Raw genomic sequence first — 15,005 nt, forward strand, 5'->3', positions numbered from 1 at the left:
TTTTCTGGTTGTAAATGTGTACATATGTAATGTAAATATGTAATATGATACTGAAATCAACTGAGGATAGTAATTTCTGAGAAGGGAGAAGGGGTAGGATTAAATAAGCATATGCTTCTTTCTACTCCTTTTCGGACATGGTAACATTGTTTTGTTTATTTATCTATATTTTTTTTTTGTTGTTTTGACTATTTTGACTAGTGTGTTATTTTATGTTTTCCCATGTTCGGAATAAAGCTTGCTTTCTTTCATTCATTCATTCATTCATTCATTCATTCATTCATTCATTCATTCATTCATTCATTCATTCATTCAATATCTTGATTGTGCTCCATGATAAATATCCATAATGTGCCTGCATTTTCCTTCTGTCAATACCTGAGTGTGTCAAATAAAAACAGTATTTTTTTCCCTGATATTAGTGATGAAAATGTTGTTTTTGTCAGGTTTCCAAGCAGCAGGTGGACACAAGTGCAGACGTGACTAAAGTACGGTTTAATAACAATGACACTGTGCGGTGAGACGCAGAGACACAGGTGTAGATGAAACTCACAGGAAGTTGGAGCAACCAGGACTCCAGCATGAGCTGGGTTTGTGCAGCAGGAACGACACAAGGGGGAACGGATGAAGGTGATGAGGGCAAAGGTGCAGTCCATGAGGGGAACTGAGGCATGCTGGGAGTTGTAGTGTCAGGACGGTGATCAGAGGGCTGGCCATGCTGACCGTGGAGGTGTGGGAGGAGCCAGCATGACACTTTTCTCTTAAGGAGACAATTCTGTCCATGGTTTTCACAGTCTACATTACTGATACAAAATAAATCAATGTGATCCAGCTGAAGATACTTTTATTTCTATCTAGGTCATAAAATTGTGCACTTTAAAAAAAAAAAAGAAAAACATGTTGTTGATTGACTTTGCTATATTTAGACACGTGAACATCTGATTCTCTTCAACTCTTGTTAGAATTTAAATGGAAATGGCTCAATTTTGAACCAGACAAAAAATCTCTCAGGAGGGACAGTTTAGACAAAATTTTATACGTATACATACAGTGGGGAGAACAAGTATTTGATACACTGCAGATTTTGCAGGTTTTCCCACTTGAAAAGCATGTAGAAGTCTGTAATTTTTATCATAGGTACTCTTCAACTGTGAGTGATGGAATCTAAAAAAAAAAATCCAGAAAATCACATTGTATGATTTTTAAGTAATTAATTTGCATTTTATTGCATGACATAAGTATTTGATACATCAGAAAAACAGAACTTAATATTTGGTACAGAAACCTTTGTTTGCAATTACAGAGATCAGACGTTTCCTGTAGTTCTTGACCAGGTTTGCACACACTGCAGCAGGGATTTTGGCCCACTCCTCCATACAGATCTTCTCCAGATCCTTCAGGTTTCGGGGCTGTCGCTGGGCAATACGGACTTTCAGCTCCCACCAAAGATTTTCTATTGGGTTCAGGTCTGGAGACTGGCTAGGCCACTCCAGGACCTTGAAATGCTTCTTACGGAGCCACTCCTTAGTTGCCCTGGCTGTGCGTTTCGGGTCGTTGTCATGCTGGAAGACCCAGCCACGACCCATCTTCAATGCTCTTACTGAGGGAAGGAGGTTGTTGGCCAAGATCTCGCGATACATGGCCCCATCCATCCTCCCCTCAATACGGTGCAGTCGTCCTGTCCCCTTTGCAGAAAAGCATCCCCAAAGAATGATGTTTCCACCTCCATGCTTCACGGTTGGGATGGTGTTCTTGGGGTTGTACTCATCCTTCTTCTTCCTCCAAACACGGCGAATGGAGTTTAGACCAAAAAGCTCTATTTTAGTCTCATCAGACCACATGACCTTCTCCCATTCCTCCTCTGGATCATCCAGATGGTCATTGGCAAACTTCAGACGGGCCTTGACATGCACTGGCTTGAGCAGGGGGACCTTGCGTGCGCTGCAGGATTTTAATCCATGACGGTGTAGTGTGTTACTAATGGTTTTCTTTGAGACTGTGGTCCCAGCTCTCTTCAGGTCATTGACCAGGTCCTGCTGTGTAGTTCTGGGCTGATCCCTCACCTTCCTCATGATCATTGATGCCCCACCAGGTGAGATTTTGCATGGAGCCCCAGACCGAGGGAGATTGACCGTCATCTTGAACTTCTTCCATTTTCTAATAATTGCGCCAACAGTTGTTGCCTTCTCACCAAGCTGCTTGCCTATTGTCCTGTAGCCCATCCCAGCCTTGTGCAGGTCTACAATTTTATCCCTGATGTCCTTACACAGCTCTCTGGTCTTGGCCATTGTGGAGAGGTTGGAGTTTGTTTGATTGAGTGTGTGGACAGGTGTCTTTTATACAGGTAACGAGTTCAAACAGGTGCAGTTAATACAGGTAATGAGTGGAGAACAGGAGGGCTTCTTAAAGAAGAACTAACAGGTCTGTGAGAGCCGGAAGTCTTACTGGTTGACAGGTGATCAAATACTTATGTCATGCAATAAAATGAAAATTAATTACTTAAAAATCATACAATGTGATTTTCTGGATTTTTTAATATTCCATCACTCACAGTTGAAGAGTACCTATGATAAAAATTACAGACTTCTACATGCTTTTCAAGTGGGAAAACCTGCAAAATCGGCAGTGTATCAAATACTTGTTCTCCCCACTGTAAGTAGCTTATCTCACAATAATAGTTAATAATTAATCCTAAATAAAGGTTTTTCAAAGTTGGAAAGTATGTTGTTTTCAGATTCTACGTCACTTGTTATTGAAGAAAAACATCTATTATCCCACAGTTTCATGTCCTGCTTTTAAAAAACACTTGACAATAAAAATCCATAATGCTTCAAAAAGACTTTATTCCTTTTTAGTGCATGGATCTAAAATCCATTTAAATAAAAATGTCTCAAATTTGACCCAAAACAGCCTCAGTGTGAAAAATCTGAAACACTTGCATGAAAGTTTGCAGCTACATGTCAAGTAAAGCAACAGACTACTTTTACATGACCAGACATGATTTATGGGAGTGGTGAAATGGTAGATGAGCTTTGTTGTTGCAATAACCCCCCACTTCTTCCTGAGCTCAGACGTAGCTCTGTCATCTCTGCAGACTTCCTCGTTCCATCCCTCTCAGAGCTGCAGTCTGTGGGTGGAGACTGAGAGCTGATTGGCTCCACTCACTGCACGGTCACATGGTTCTACCTCCAGGAAAAAGAAACTTAAACTCACACACTCACTCTCTGCCTCTGACAGGAGAAATGGCGCAGAAAGGAGCTCAGCCGGACCAGGAAACTTTGACTTGTTCAATCTGTCTGGATCTACTGAAGGATCCGGTGGCTATTCCCTGTGGACACAGTTACTGCATGAAGTGTATTGGAAACTTCTGGGATGAAAAGGAGCACAAGAAGACCCACAGCTGCCCTGACTGTAGGCAGACCTTCACACCGAAGCCTCTCCTGGTGAAAAATGTCATGTTAGCAGTTTTGGTGGAGCAGCTGAGGACGACAGGACTCCAAGCGGCTCCTGCTGACTGCTCCTATGCAGGACCTGAAGATGTTGCCTGTGATGTTTGCACTGGTAGGAAACTGAAAGCCATAAAGTCCTGTTTGGTGTGTCTGGTCTCTTACTGTGAGAAACACCTCCAACAACATTACAGTGCGGCACAGTTAAAGAAACACCAGCTTGTGGAGCCCGCCAAGACTTTACAGGAGAACTTGTGCTCTCTCCACGACGAGGTGATGAAGATGTTCTGCCGCACCGATCAGCAGAGCGTCTGTTACGTCTGCACCGTGGATGAGCATAAAGGCCATGACGTAGTCTCAGCTAAAACAGAAAGGGCAGAGAAACAGAGGGAGATGGGGATGACTCGACAAAAGATCCAGACGAAGGTACAGGACCTGGAGGAGGAGGTGAAGCTGCTGCAGCGAGAGGTGGGGAACATCAATCGTTCTGCTGATAAAACAGTGGAGGACAGTGAGAAGATCTTCAGGGAGCTGGTGCTTCTCATCCAGAAGAGAAGCTCTGATGTGAAGCAGAAGGTCAGATCCCAACAGGAAACTGAAGTGAGTCGGGTGAAAGAAGTTCAAGAGAAGCTGCAGCAGGAGATCACTGACCTGAAGAAGAAAGACACCGACATGGATCAGCTTTCACGCACACAAGATCATAACCAGTTTCTACACGGCTACACTTCACTGCTGCCACTCAGTGAGTCCACACACTCATCCGGCATCCATAGACGCCCTCTGAAGTACTTTGAGGATGTACAAGCTGCTGTGTCAGAGACCAGAGAGGAACTACAGGACATTCTGGGAAAGAAATGGACTGAAATCTCACTGAGAGTGACTGAGGCAGATGTTTTACTGTCACAGCCACCAGAGCCAAGAACCAGAGCTGACTTCTTAAGATATTCACGTGAAATCACGCTGGATAGAAACACAGCACAGGACAACCTGGTGTTATCTGAGGGAAACAGGAAAGCAACATTAACGAGACGTTCACAGGGTTATCCTAGTCACCCGGAGAGATATTCTGCATGGTTTCAGATCCTGAGTGAGGAGAGTCTGACTGGACGTTGTTACTGGGAAGTGGAGTGGGGAGGACACGGTTCTGTAGCAGTCACATACAAGGATGTCAACACACCAGCCACTAAATTTGGACAAAATAACACATCTTGGGCTTTATTTTGTGACAATCAAAGTAACCATTTTTGGCATAACAAACTCAAAACCCCCGTCTCTGATTCTCAGTCCTCCAGAGTGGGAGTCTACCTGGATCACAGAGCAGGTATTCTGTCGTTCTACAGCGTCTCTGAGACCATGACGCTTCTCCACAGAGTCCAGACCACTTTCACAAAACCACTTCATGTTGGGCTAAGTCTCTACTTTGACTATGGAGACACTGCAAGGTTTTATAAACCCACATAAGTGTACAATGTCTTGCTGAGTTCATCGTTGTGTTGCGTCTTTCCTCCTCTCAGACTGATGCATCAAGTCAACAATGATTGAGAGATCAAAGCCGTTTGTTCATACATTTTTAATATGCTGGTTTGAGTTCCTAACTTAAATTAAGCTCTTTATTGGCTCCCGTTAGACTCTCTTTAACTTTCTCTCTGCTACATAAGACTTTTGAATATTTCTAAATATATGTGTATGTTGTTTCTCCATCACTGCATCTTTAAAGCCTCCTTTAACATTTAAAACTAAATCTTTTCATACAATTTGTGTAACAAAGTGCTTCACAGTTATAAATGTAAACACACACACACACACTCGACCACAGATGATCTGTTGTGCTGTTGAAAACGAAATAAAGGAAGAATAATTATCAAGAAGATGATGCAAATTAATGTGTAAAAAATTGACACGTAACATAATGAATAAATGCATTTTTTTCTCAAAAGTCAAACCTTTTGTTTTGTGGTTGTTTCATAATTTTTAGTCATATGTGCTCACAAATATGCAATTAATTAGTAAAGTGTGCATGTAAAACTGTTTTCTTAATATACTGTACTTATGTTTGTTATTCACTAAAAACACTTAATTGCAGAAAAATATACCTATTTTCCTGGACTCATTTACCAATAATACCAATACTACTACTGATAATAAAAATAATAATATTATTAAGAGGAGAAAATGATCATTATTGTTTCGTTTGTTGAATAATAAGTCACTGGAGATGATTAATAACATTTATTTCACTGAGGCTGAAACCTGACACCGCTCGTCTGTCCTCACTGGTGGTCAAACAGAGCCCCCTACTGGTGGCAGGAGGTACAGCATCTAAAAATCTACATTGGTATTTTACAGGGTTTAGTAAACACACCAGTCACACAAGGTTATTCTAAAGCAGTTCCCAAGACATACCTGACCTTTGTGTGTCACCTACTGGCTCTGATGCTGCTGCAAGTAAAACTGTACTCTCCACCACAGACCTATAGAATATATGCAACATCTTGCTGTAAATATCAAGGGATACAAACGTCTTCAAGATGTCAAATCTACAAAATACCCTTTTCTAAAGAGCCTCAGCATCACATTGTAACTCCAGTCTGTTGTCCAGGTGAGCACATGGGTCTCTGTCGTCCTCCACCATCTCCAGCTCTTCTACCATGAAGGAAATAGTATTCTATAAAGTATTCCACCAGTCCTTTGCACTCAGCCTCCTGTTCTCCACTGACACATCTCCCCACAGCAGAGTCATCTGAGGGTTTCTGATAGCGGCAAGACTGAGTTGTGCAGGAAGTTTTGATGTTTGTACAGAGTGAATATTGATGCTGAAAGTATAGCCTCCTGCGACGATGACGAGCTGCTTAAAACCTCACAAAAAGTAGTCTCTTTATCAGATATATGATAATAGGGCTGGGCGATATGGACCAAAATTCATATCTCAATATTTTCTAGCTGAATGGCGATACTCGATATATATCGATATTTTTTCTGTGACATAATTGGGGTTTCCTCCAAAGCATTATAGCATAGCAGCTCTGTTAGCTTCATTTTTTTCTGAGGCAAACCCTTAAAAAAACAGTCAGTTTTAATACAAAGCCTCGTGCCAAATGTCACACAGGTTCCTTTATTAACAGAGGTCTGCACAATATCAAAATGTATAAAACAAATGAAATAAAAATAAACTGCCTGCATATATAGAATAAAAATGCTTCTTGAATAAAATAAAACAAATATCCCTTTCCTGCATAACAATTAAATTAAAATACACTGTGCAATTAATACAATGTAGACAGTAACAGGCAGACTTTTCCACTGAGGTTGACAGTTGTGCAAATAATAACTTCAAGTCAATTTGTCACAAATTAAGCTATATCAAAATCATAAAAAAAAAAAAAAATGTAAATCTATATAAACGATATTGTCTCGTACCATATCGCGTTTGAAAATATATCGATATATATCGGTATATTAGGTCACCTGGGAGACACTCAAATAGATCCTAATTGGACACACCGGGTTCTCACTGCCTTATGTATTGCAAAGAAAACCATTCTAGTAAATTGGAAACAAAAATCCAGTTTATGTATCAACCATTTTAGGAATCTTTTATCAGATCATATTAGTAGTGAGATAATGTCTGCCTCCACTGAACAACATTCGGCTGAATTGCACTCTCTGTGGTCCCCGTTTATTGGCTTCGTTACCTAGTGGGGGCGGGGGGGGTGGTGATCTCGTAGCCCTTGGGGTTGGGGGTCGGCTTGGGGGGTCTGGGGCGCGGGCCTCGGGTGGCCCCTGGGGGGCGGTGGGGGGGGCCGCGGGGCCCTGTCCCTGGCCGGTGGGGGCCTTGGGGGCCTGTGGGGGGGGTTACCTCATGGCGGTGGGGGGGGGGTGGCTGGGGAGGGCTCGGGCGGGGGGCTGTGGCTGGGGCGTCTCCGGGCCTCCCGGGGGGGGCGGGGCCGTGGGCGTGGGGGTCCCACCCGGAGGGCCCGGCCCTGCCTGGGTGGGGGGTGGCTGTCTGCGCTGGGGGGGCATTGCTGCCTTGGTCCTCCGTCGCTGGGCGGGGGCCAAGTGCCCCTGCGGATGTGGGGACTCCGGGACCCTTGGGGTGTCCGCCGGGGTGGCCTCGGGGGGGGGGGTGGGGCCGGGTCCGGGGAGCGGGCCTCCCCTGACCGGGGGGTGCACGGGCGGGCGCGACGGCGGGGTGGCACCATTCCCAGGTATCTATGTCTTATGTTGTCAGTATGAATGGGAGGATGTTGGACCGTTTCCCCCTCCGTCTGGGGGCTCCGGCGGCGCCGGGGGCGCCCTTGGAGGTACGGTGGGGCCCTTGCCTGGCTCGGGGGGCCGGCCCCCGTCTACTGGACGGCCGGTGGGGGGACGCGGGTGTCTTATCAGGGCCGGCTTTGCTGGTCCTGCTTCCTGGCTTCGGCCTCCGCTCCCCCTCTTGCCCCCCCTACACGATTCATACACACATAGGCGAAAGGCGGGGGGTCCGGGTCGTGGGGGGCACTGTCCCGCGGGGCCTGGCACTCCCCGCCTCACGGTTTTAACAGCAAAATAGACACTGCACATTCAACACTTAATAAATACATTTGACAAGGACACGTAGTTCGGGAGGGGGGGGGGTCTGTGTCAATCGATACTTGGCCCTCCCTCCTCCCTGTTTTTATGGCATTAATCACATGCACTCAACACAAGGGGCGGGAGGGGGTCCCACATCACCCGCGTTCCCTCACCGGCCTGGGCCTGGGACGGGTGGGTCGGGTTACCCGGGCCTGGCGGGGCCCGCCGTGCAGCCTGGGGTGCCTTCTGGCGGTGCTGGATCCCCCCGGGGAGGGGGAAACGGTGCGTGATTGTATGTCTGTGTCGGTGGGAATGCGGTATGGAAGGGTCCTGCCATGGAGGATTTGAGCCTCCATTGGCAGGACATCAAAAACTTAATAATTTATCAATATTATTTTATACAAAGATGGTTATTATTATTATTATTATTAGTATTATTATTAGTATTATTATTATTATTATGTATAGTATATTATATTATTATTAGTATAGGTATCGAATAGGTGAATGGATGAATGAATGGGATGCCTGGGTCTGGGGCCCTCCGTTGTCGGGCCTGCGCGGGTGTCGCCTTGTTGGGGGGTTCCCTCTCTCCGGGCCCGTCTCCGGTCCCCCCCGCTGCCTCTACGGCGGGGCGCCCCTCTGGTCTTGGAGGGCCACTTTCGTGGGGGACGGGTGCGCCTGCCCGCGTCGGCCACTTTCGTGGGGGACGGGTGCGCCTGCCCGCATCGGCGGCCGGGGCGGCTCTGTCTCTCCGGGCAGGCTGGCCCCCTGCCGGGTGGGGGTCGTTGGCCTGAAGGGTGAGGGCCTCCTGGCCGCGTGTCCGGCCCGGACCGGGTGGCCGGGGATTGCCTGGGTCGCGGTCCGCCGCCGCGGGATCCCTGGCTGCTTCTTTCCGCGCCGTGGGGGCCCCGCCCGCGGGCCCCCTCGGCCGCCGCCGGGTGGGGGGGGGGGGCCTCGCAGGCGGTGGGTTGCCTCCCTCCTACTTCTCCCCTCTGTGGGGTTGCCGGTGGCCTAGGTTCCGGGCTCTTCCTTGTCGGCCTCTGGTCTCGCGGGTGGCGGGGTCGCTCCCCCCCCTCCCCCACTATAGATACACTTCAGGTGGAGCTTTGTTTGGTTTATTACACACACACACACACACACACACACACACACACACACACACACACACACACACACACATACACACACACATATAGTCATTTAGTCACATGCATACACACACACACACACACACACACACACACACACACACACACACACACACACACACACACACACACACACACACATGCATGATCATATACATACACACACACACACATAGACATACACACTGGCTTGTTCACCTGCATGCTGGCTCTCTAGTTTTTGGGTTTAGGTAGCGGTAGCGATAGCTTAGCTCAGACTGCGATCAGATCTCAAGATTTAGGTCGATTGCTGTTCGTGTTTTGGATGGCTCCGTGCCGGTTTCGTGCTTTGTTTGTGGTTTTTTTGTTGCAGATTTCCAGTGCTTGACGTGTGTCTCCGTGTGTTCCTGCTTCCTGGATTGGCAGTGGATGTCGTCACCCCCCCCCCCACCCCCCCCAAAAAAAAAAAAAAAAAAACACTGGGTTTGTATGTGTATATTTATGTATGTGTACGCATATGTGTGCGTATATATATATGTATATATTACATATAGTAATAATGCACATATATACACTTTTGGTTTCTACCGTCATGGTATCAATCAATAATATGTGTGCAGACAAGGTAAAAAAAAAAAAAAAAAAAAAATATATCGATATATATTAAAATCTCGATATATCGCCCAGCCCTATATGATAATGTAGGTGATCGTGGAGGCATCCACCTGTGTTTCCTGGAGTTTGTCACATAGTACTACGAGTGAGAATGTGTTACATGCAGTAAAGAAATCAAGGAACATGATTTTTCAGTGCTTTATCTGTCATCCAGATGAGAGTGGGCCCACTGAAGCATTATAGTGGTATCTTTAACCCCAGTTAGCACACAGTAAGCAAAGTTGGATAGGTCCTGAGAGATGGTTGTTTGCTTCCAAAGGGGAGCCAAAGATAGTCTCTCTAGAACTTTAATGATATGGACTCTTAGGGAAAAGACTTTACCGTCACTGATGGCAGATGGATGAGATGTTTTTTGGTACATGATGGACACTGGAACCTTCTCTGATGAACTCTCAACACTCATAGAGTCTCAGAGTAATCAATCACTGTGCAATAATAATAATAACCACAATCATATGCTGTAACAATGCACCTTTCAATAACCATGTCTACCTCATACTGCTGCACCTTTCACTTTTAAAAAAAAATTGTATATATGTTACTAAGAGCTGTCATTTATCTATTTACTGTACAGTGAGTGAAAATAACCGAGTCAAATTCCCCGTCTTGTTTGACCTGACTTGGCCAATAAACCTGATTCTGATTCTGATTCTCCTGTCTCTGGGAAACAAGGTTGAAGAGACCTTGGAGAAACTTGCATAGTTGAGCCACGCAGATTTCAGAACCCTGGGTCTGAAAAAATCCAGGTCTTTGGCCGTCAGTCCGGGAATGATGTGAAGTCAGGCAGACGACCAAGATGCTCCGGATTATGCTGAACTACACCCACTAATCAGTGTTTAGTTTGTTAGTTTTGTGCAAAGCTTTCATCTGGTCTGACTCCTCCTTCCTGGAAGTTCCTCTACACCATCTCACGAGTGCTACAGCTCCTGTGGGGTCGCAGTATCATCCACTGTATCTTTACACAATGAACTGTAAAGTCATTAAACTTACCGCATCATAAAACGCATGTTCAGTTTCCAACCTCAACCCTTCATTTTATTTTTCTGAACATGGACTGGCTCGGACATAGATGTTGGACATTTCCGTCTACGTGAATGTTCTGTTAATGTTCCAAATCAGTGTGTGGAAACTAAGAAGATATCAACGCTAGCAAAGATTGAAGATTGTAATTCCTCACAGAATGACAACATCGCTTCTTGTGCATTTATTAACCCATTAATGACGTGCTTAACCCGAAACATACGTGTTGATTCAAAAGTCAAACATGGTTTCTCCAATAACCTTTAACAGTCACAGAGACTTGTGTTGGATCTACAGTAACTTTGTTCCAAAATAAATATATATATATATTAATGTAAAGAAAAGCTTGTCTGCTTACGTACATTTCATGAATCATGTCGGGGGCAGTGCTATCTGGTTTATTTGAACAAAGAAATAATTTCTTTCTTTAATGTAAATTTAAAGAAAAAATCCCTGATCCATTGTCATCTGATGATTGGAATGACAATCTTATAGATAGGAATCCCAGCTCAATGTTCCTTACAGCAGTGGAAGAAAAAGAAATAATAGATATTGTAAATAAATGTAAATATAAAACATCCACCGATTGTAATGAAATGGATATGAAAACTGTAAAAAAGGTCATTGATGGGATTTCAGAACCACTAACATACATCTGTAACTTGTCATTCCAAACCGGTAAATTTCCAAACAAAATGAAAATAGCTAAAGTTGTACCGCTGTATAAAACTGGGGATGGACACCACTACACAAATTACAGGCCTGTTTCTTTACTTCCACAATCCTCAAAAATTAAAAAAAAAAACTATTCAATAACAGACTAGACAAATTCATAGATAAACATAAATTACTTTCTGACAGTCAGTACGGATTCAGATCAAACAGCTCAACATCACTGGCAATAATTGAATCAATAGAGGAAATTACAAACGCAATAGACCACAAACAGTATGCAGTTGGAGTATTCATAGACCTTAAAAAAGCTTTTGACACAATCAATCATAACATATTAATAGATAAACTGGAACGGTATGGGATCAGGGGCGTAGTATTGCACTGGGTGAGAAGTTATTTACGAGACAGGAAACAATTTGTGAAGTTGGGAGAGTTTACATCGTCATGCTTGGACATTGCTTGTGGTGTCCCCCAGGGGTCAGTACTGGGTCCCAAACTGTTCATCCTTTACATCAACGATATTTGCAAGGTATCAAAAATATTAAAATTAGTATTGTTTGCCAATGACAAAAATATGTTTTGTTCTGGGGGGGATTTAAAGGGGCTACTGGATATGATCACTGCAGAAATGTGCAAATTAAAGAGGTGGTTTGACAGAAACAAATTATCATTAAACTTAAGTAAAACTAAAATCATGTTATTTGGGAATTTTAAAAGGGATACTCAAGTGCAGGTGCACATTGAAGGTGTGGATATTGAAAGAGTTCATGAAAATAAGTTTCTTGGTGTAATAATAGATGATAAAATAAACTGGAAATCTCACTCAAAACATGTACAAAACCAACTATCAAGAAGCATCTCAGTAATCAATAAGGCAAAACATATTCTGGACCACAAATCACTCCACATTCTCTATTGTTCACTGGTTTTACCATATTTAAATTACTGCGCGGAGGTTTGGGGCAATACTTATAAATGTACACTACAATCACTATCAATGCTGCAAAAACGAGCCATAAGGATCATTCATAATGCCGGTTACAAGGATCACACAAATTCACTCTTCTTAAAATCCAAAACATTAAAATTTACTGATCTGGTTCACTTTCAAACAGCACAAACTATGTACAAAGCTAAAAACAACATGCTTCCTGGAAATATCCAAAAATTGTTTTTTAACAGAGATGGTGATTACAATTTGAGGGGGGGAAACAATTTAAAACATCTTTGGGTCCGCACAACACTCAAAAAATGTACCATTTCGTTATGTGGAGTGAAGTTGTGGAACAGTTTGGGTGCGGAGCTCAAGCAATGTCCAAGCATGAGCCAGTTTAAACAGCGGTACAAAAATATGGTTTTCACAGGGTACAGGGAGGATGAAGGGCTTTGACGATCACCTGGTGTTGCACACATCATTTAGTCACTTGTTTACTCACATTATTTATTTTCTGGTTGTAAATGTGTACATATGTAATGTAAATATGTAATATGATACTGAAATCAACTGAGGATAGTAATTTCTGAGAAGGGAGAAGGGGTAGGATTAAATAAGCATTTGCTTCTTTCTACTCCTTTTCGGACATGGTAACATTGTTTTGTTTATTTATCTATATTTTTTTTGTTGTTGTTTTGACTATTTTGACTTGTGTGTTATTTTATGTTTTCCCATGTTCGGAATAAAGCTTGCTTTCTTTCATTCATTAATTCATTAATTCATTCATTAATTAATTCATTCATTCATTCAATGTCTTGATTGTGCTCCATGATAAATATCCATAATGTTTCTGCATTTTCCTTCTGTCAATGCCTGAGTGTGTCAAATAAAAACAGTATTTTTCTCTCTGATATTAGTGATGAAAATGTTGTTTTTGTCAGGTTTCCAAGCAGCAGGTGGACACAAGTGCAGACGTGACTAAAGTACGGTTTAATAACAATGACACTGTGCGGTGAGACGCAGAGACACAGGTGTAGATGAAACTCACAGGAAGTTGGAGCAACCAGGACTCCAGCATGAGCTGGGTTTGTGCAGCAGGAACGACACAAGGGGGAACGGATGAAGGTGATGAGGGCAAAGGTGCAGTCCATGAGGGGAACTGAGGCATGCTGGGAGTTGTAGTGTCAGGACGGTGATCAGAGGGCTGGCCATGCTGACCGTGGAGGTGTGGGAGGAGCCAGCATGACACTTTTCTCTTAAGGAGACAATTCTGTCCATGGTTTTCACGGTCTACATTACTGATACAAAATAAATCAATATGATCCAATTGAAGATTCTTTTATTTCTATCTTGGTCAGAAAATTGTACACTTTTATGTAAAAAGAAAATAAAGTATGTTGTTGGTTGACTTTGCTATATTTAGACACGTGAACATCTGATTCTCTTCAACTCTTGTTAGAATTTAAATGGAAATGGCTCAATTTTGACCCAGATCAAAAATCTCCCAGTAGGGACAGTTTAGACAAAATGTTGAACTTTAGATACATACATAAGTAGCTTATCTCACAATAATATCGTATGATTAATCCTAAATAAAGGTTTTAGACAGTTGGAAGTATGTTGTTTTTCAGGTTCTACGTCACTTGTTATTGAAGAAAAACATCAATTATCCCACAGTTTCATTTCCTGTTCTTGAAAAGACTCGAAAATAAAAACCCATAATGCTTCAAAAAGATTTTATTCCTTTTTAGTGCATGGATCTAAAACCCATTTAAATAGAAAAGCTTCAAATTTGACCCAAAACAGCTTCAGTGTGAAAAATCTGAAACACTTGCATGAAAGTTTGCAGCTACGTGCCAAGTAAAGCAACAGACTACTTTTACATGACCAGACATGATTTATGGGAGTGGTGAAATGGTAGATGAGCTTTGTTGTTGCAATAACCCCCCACTTCTTCCTGAGCTCAGACGTAGCTCCGTCCTCTCAGTAAAATGTGTGACTCCATGAATTTTATTTTTCTGAACATCGACTGGCTCGGACATAGATGTTGGACATATCCGTCTACGTGAATGTTCTGTTAATGTTCCAAATCAGTGTGTGGAAACTAAGAAGATATCAACGCTAACAAAGATTGAAGATTGTAATTCCTCAGAGAATGACAACATCGCTTCTTGTGCATTTATTAACCCATTAATGACGTGCTTAACCCGAAACATACATGTTGATTCAAAAGTCAAACATGGTTTGCTCCAAAAACCTTTAACAGTCAGAGACTTGTGTTTGTTCTACAACAACCTATATATATATTAAAGTAAAGAAAAGCGTGTCTGCTTACGTACATTTCATGAATCCTGTCGGGGGCAGTGCTATCTGGTTTGTTTGAACAAAGAAATCATTTCTTTCTTTAATATCTTGATTGTGCTCCATGATAAATATCCATAATGTCCCTGCATTTTCCTTCTGTCAATGCCTGAGTGTGTCAAATAAAAACAGTATTTTTCTCTCTGATATTAGTGATGAAAATGTTGTTTTTGTCAGGTTTCCAAGCAGCAGGTGGACACAAGTGCAGACGTG

General features: G+C 43.1%; 1 protein-coding gene across 1 annotated transcript; it reads left to right on the top strand.

Moving 5' to 3' along the window:
* The first annotated feature begins 3,242 nt into the window (after positions 1-3,242).
* Positions 3,243-5,380, top strand: LOC133451158 (tripartite motif-containing protein 16-like). The gene has a single exon (XM_061730115.1). It carries the CDS (start codon positions 3,243-3,245, stop codon positions 4,905-4,907), a length of 1,665 nt encoding a protein of 554 aa, XP_061586099.1. The 3' UTR covers positions 4,908-5,380.
* The last annotated feature ends 9,625 nt before the right edge of the window (positions 5,381-15,005 follow it).

This window comes from Cololabis saira, chromosome 9, assembly GCF_033807715.1.
Source record: "Cololabis saira isolate AMF1-May2022 chromosome 9, fColSai1.1, whole genome shotgun sequence".
NCBI classification, from domain to species: domain Eukaryota; kingdom Metazoa; phylum Chordata; class Actinopteri; order Beloniformes; family Belonidae; genus Cololabis; species Cololabis saira.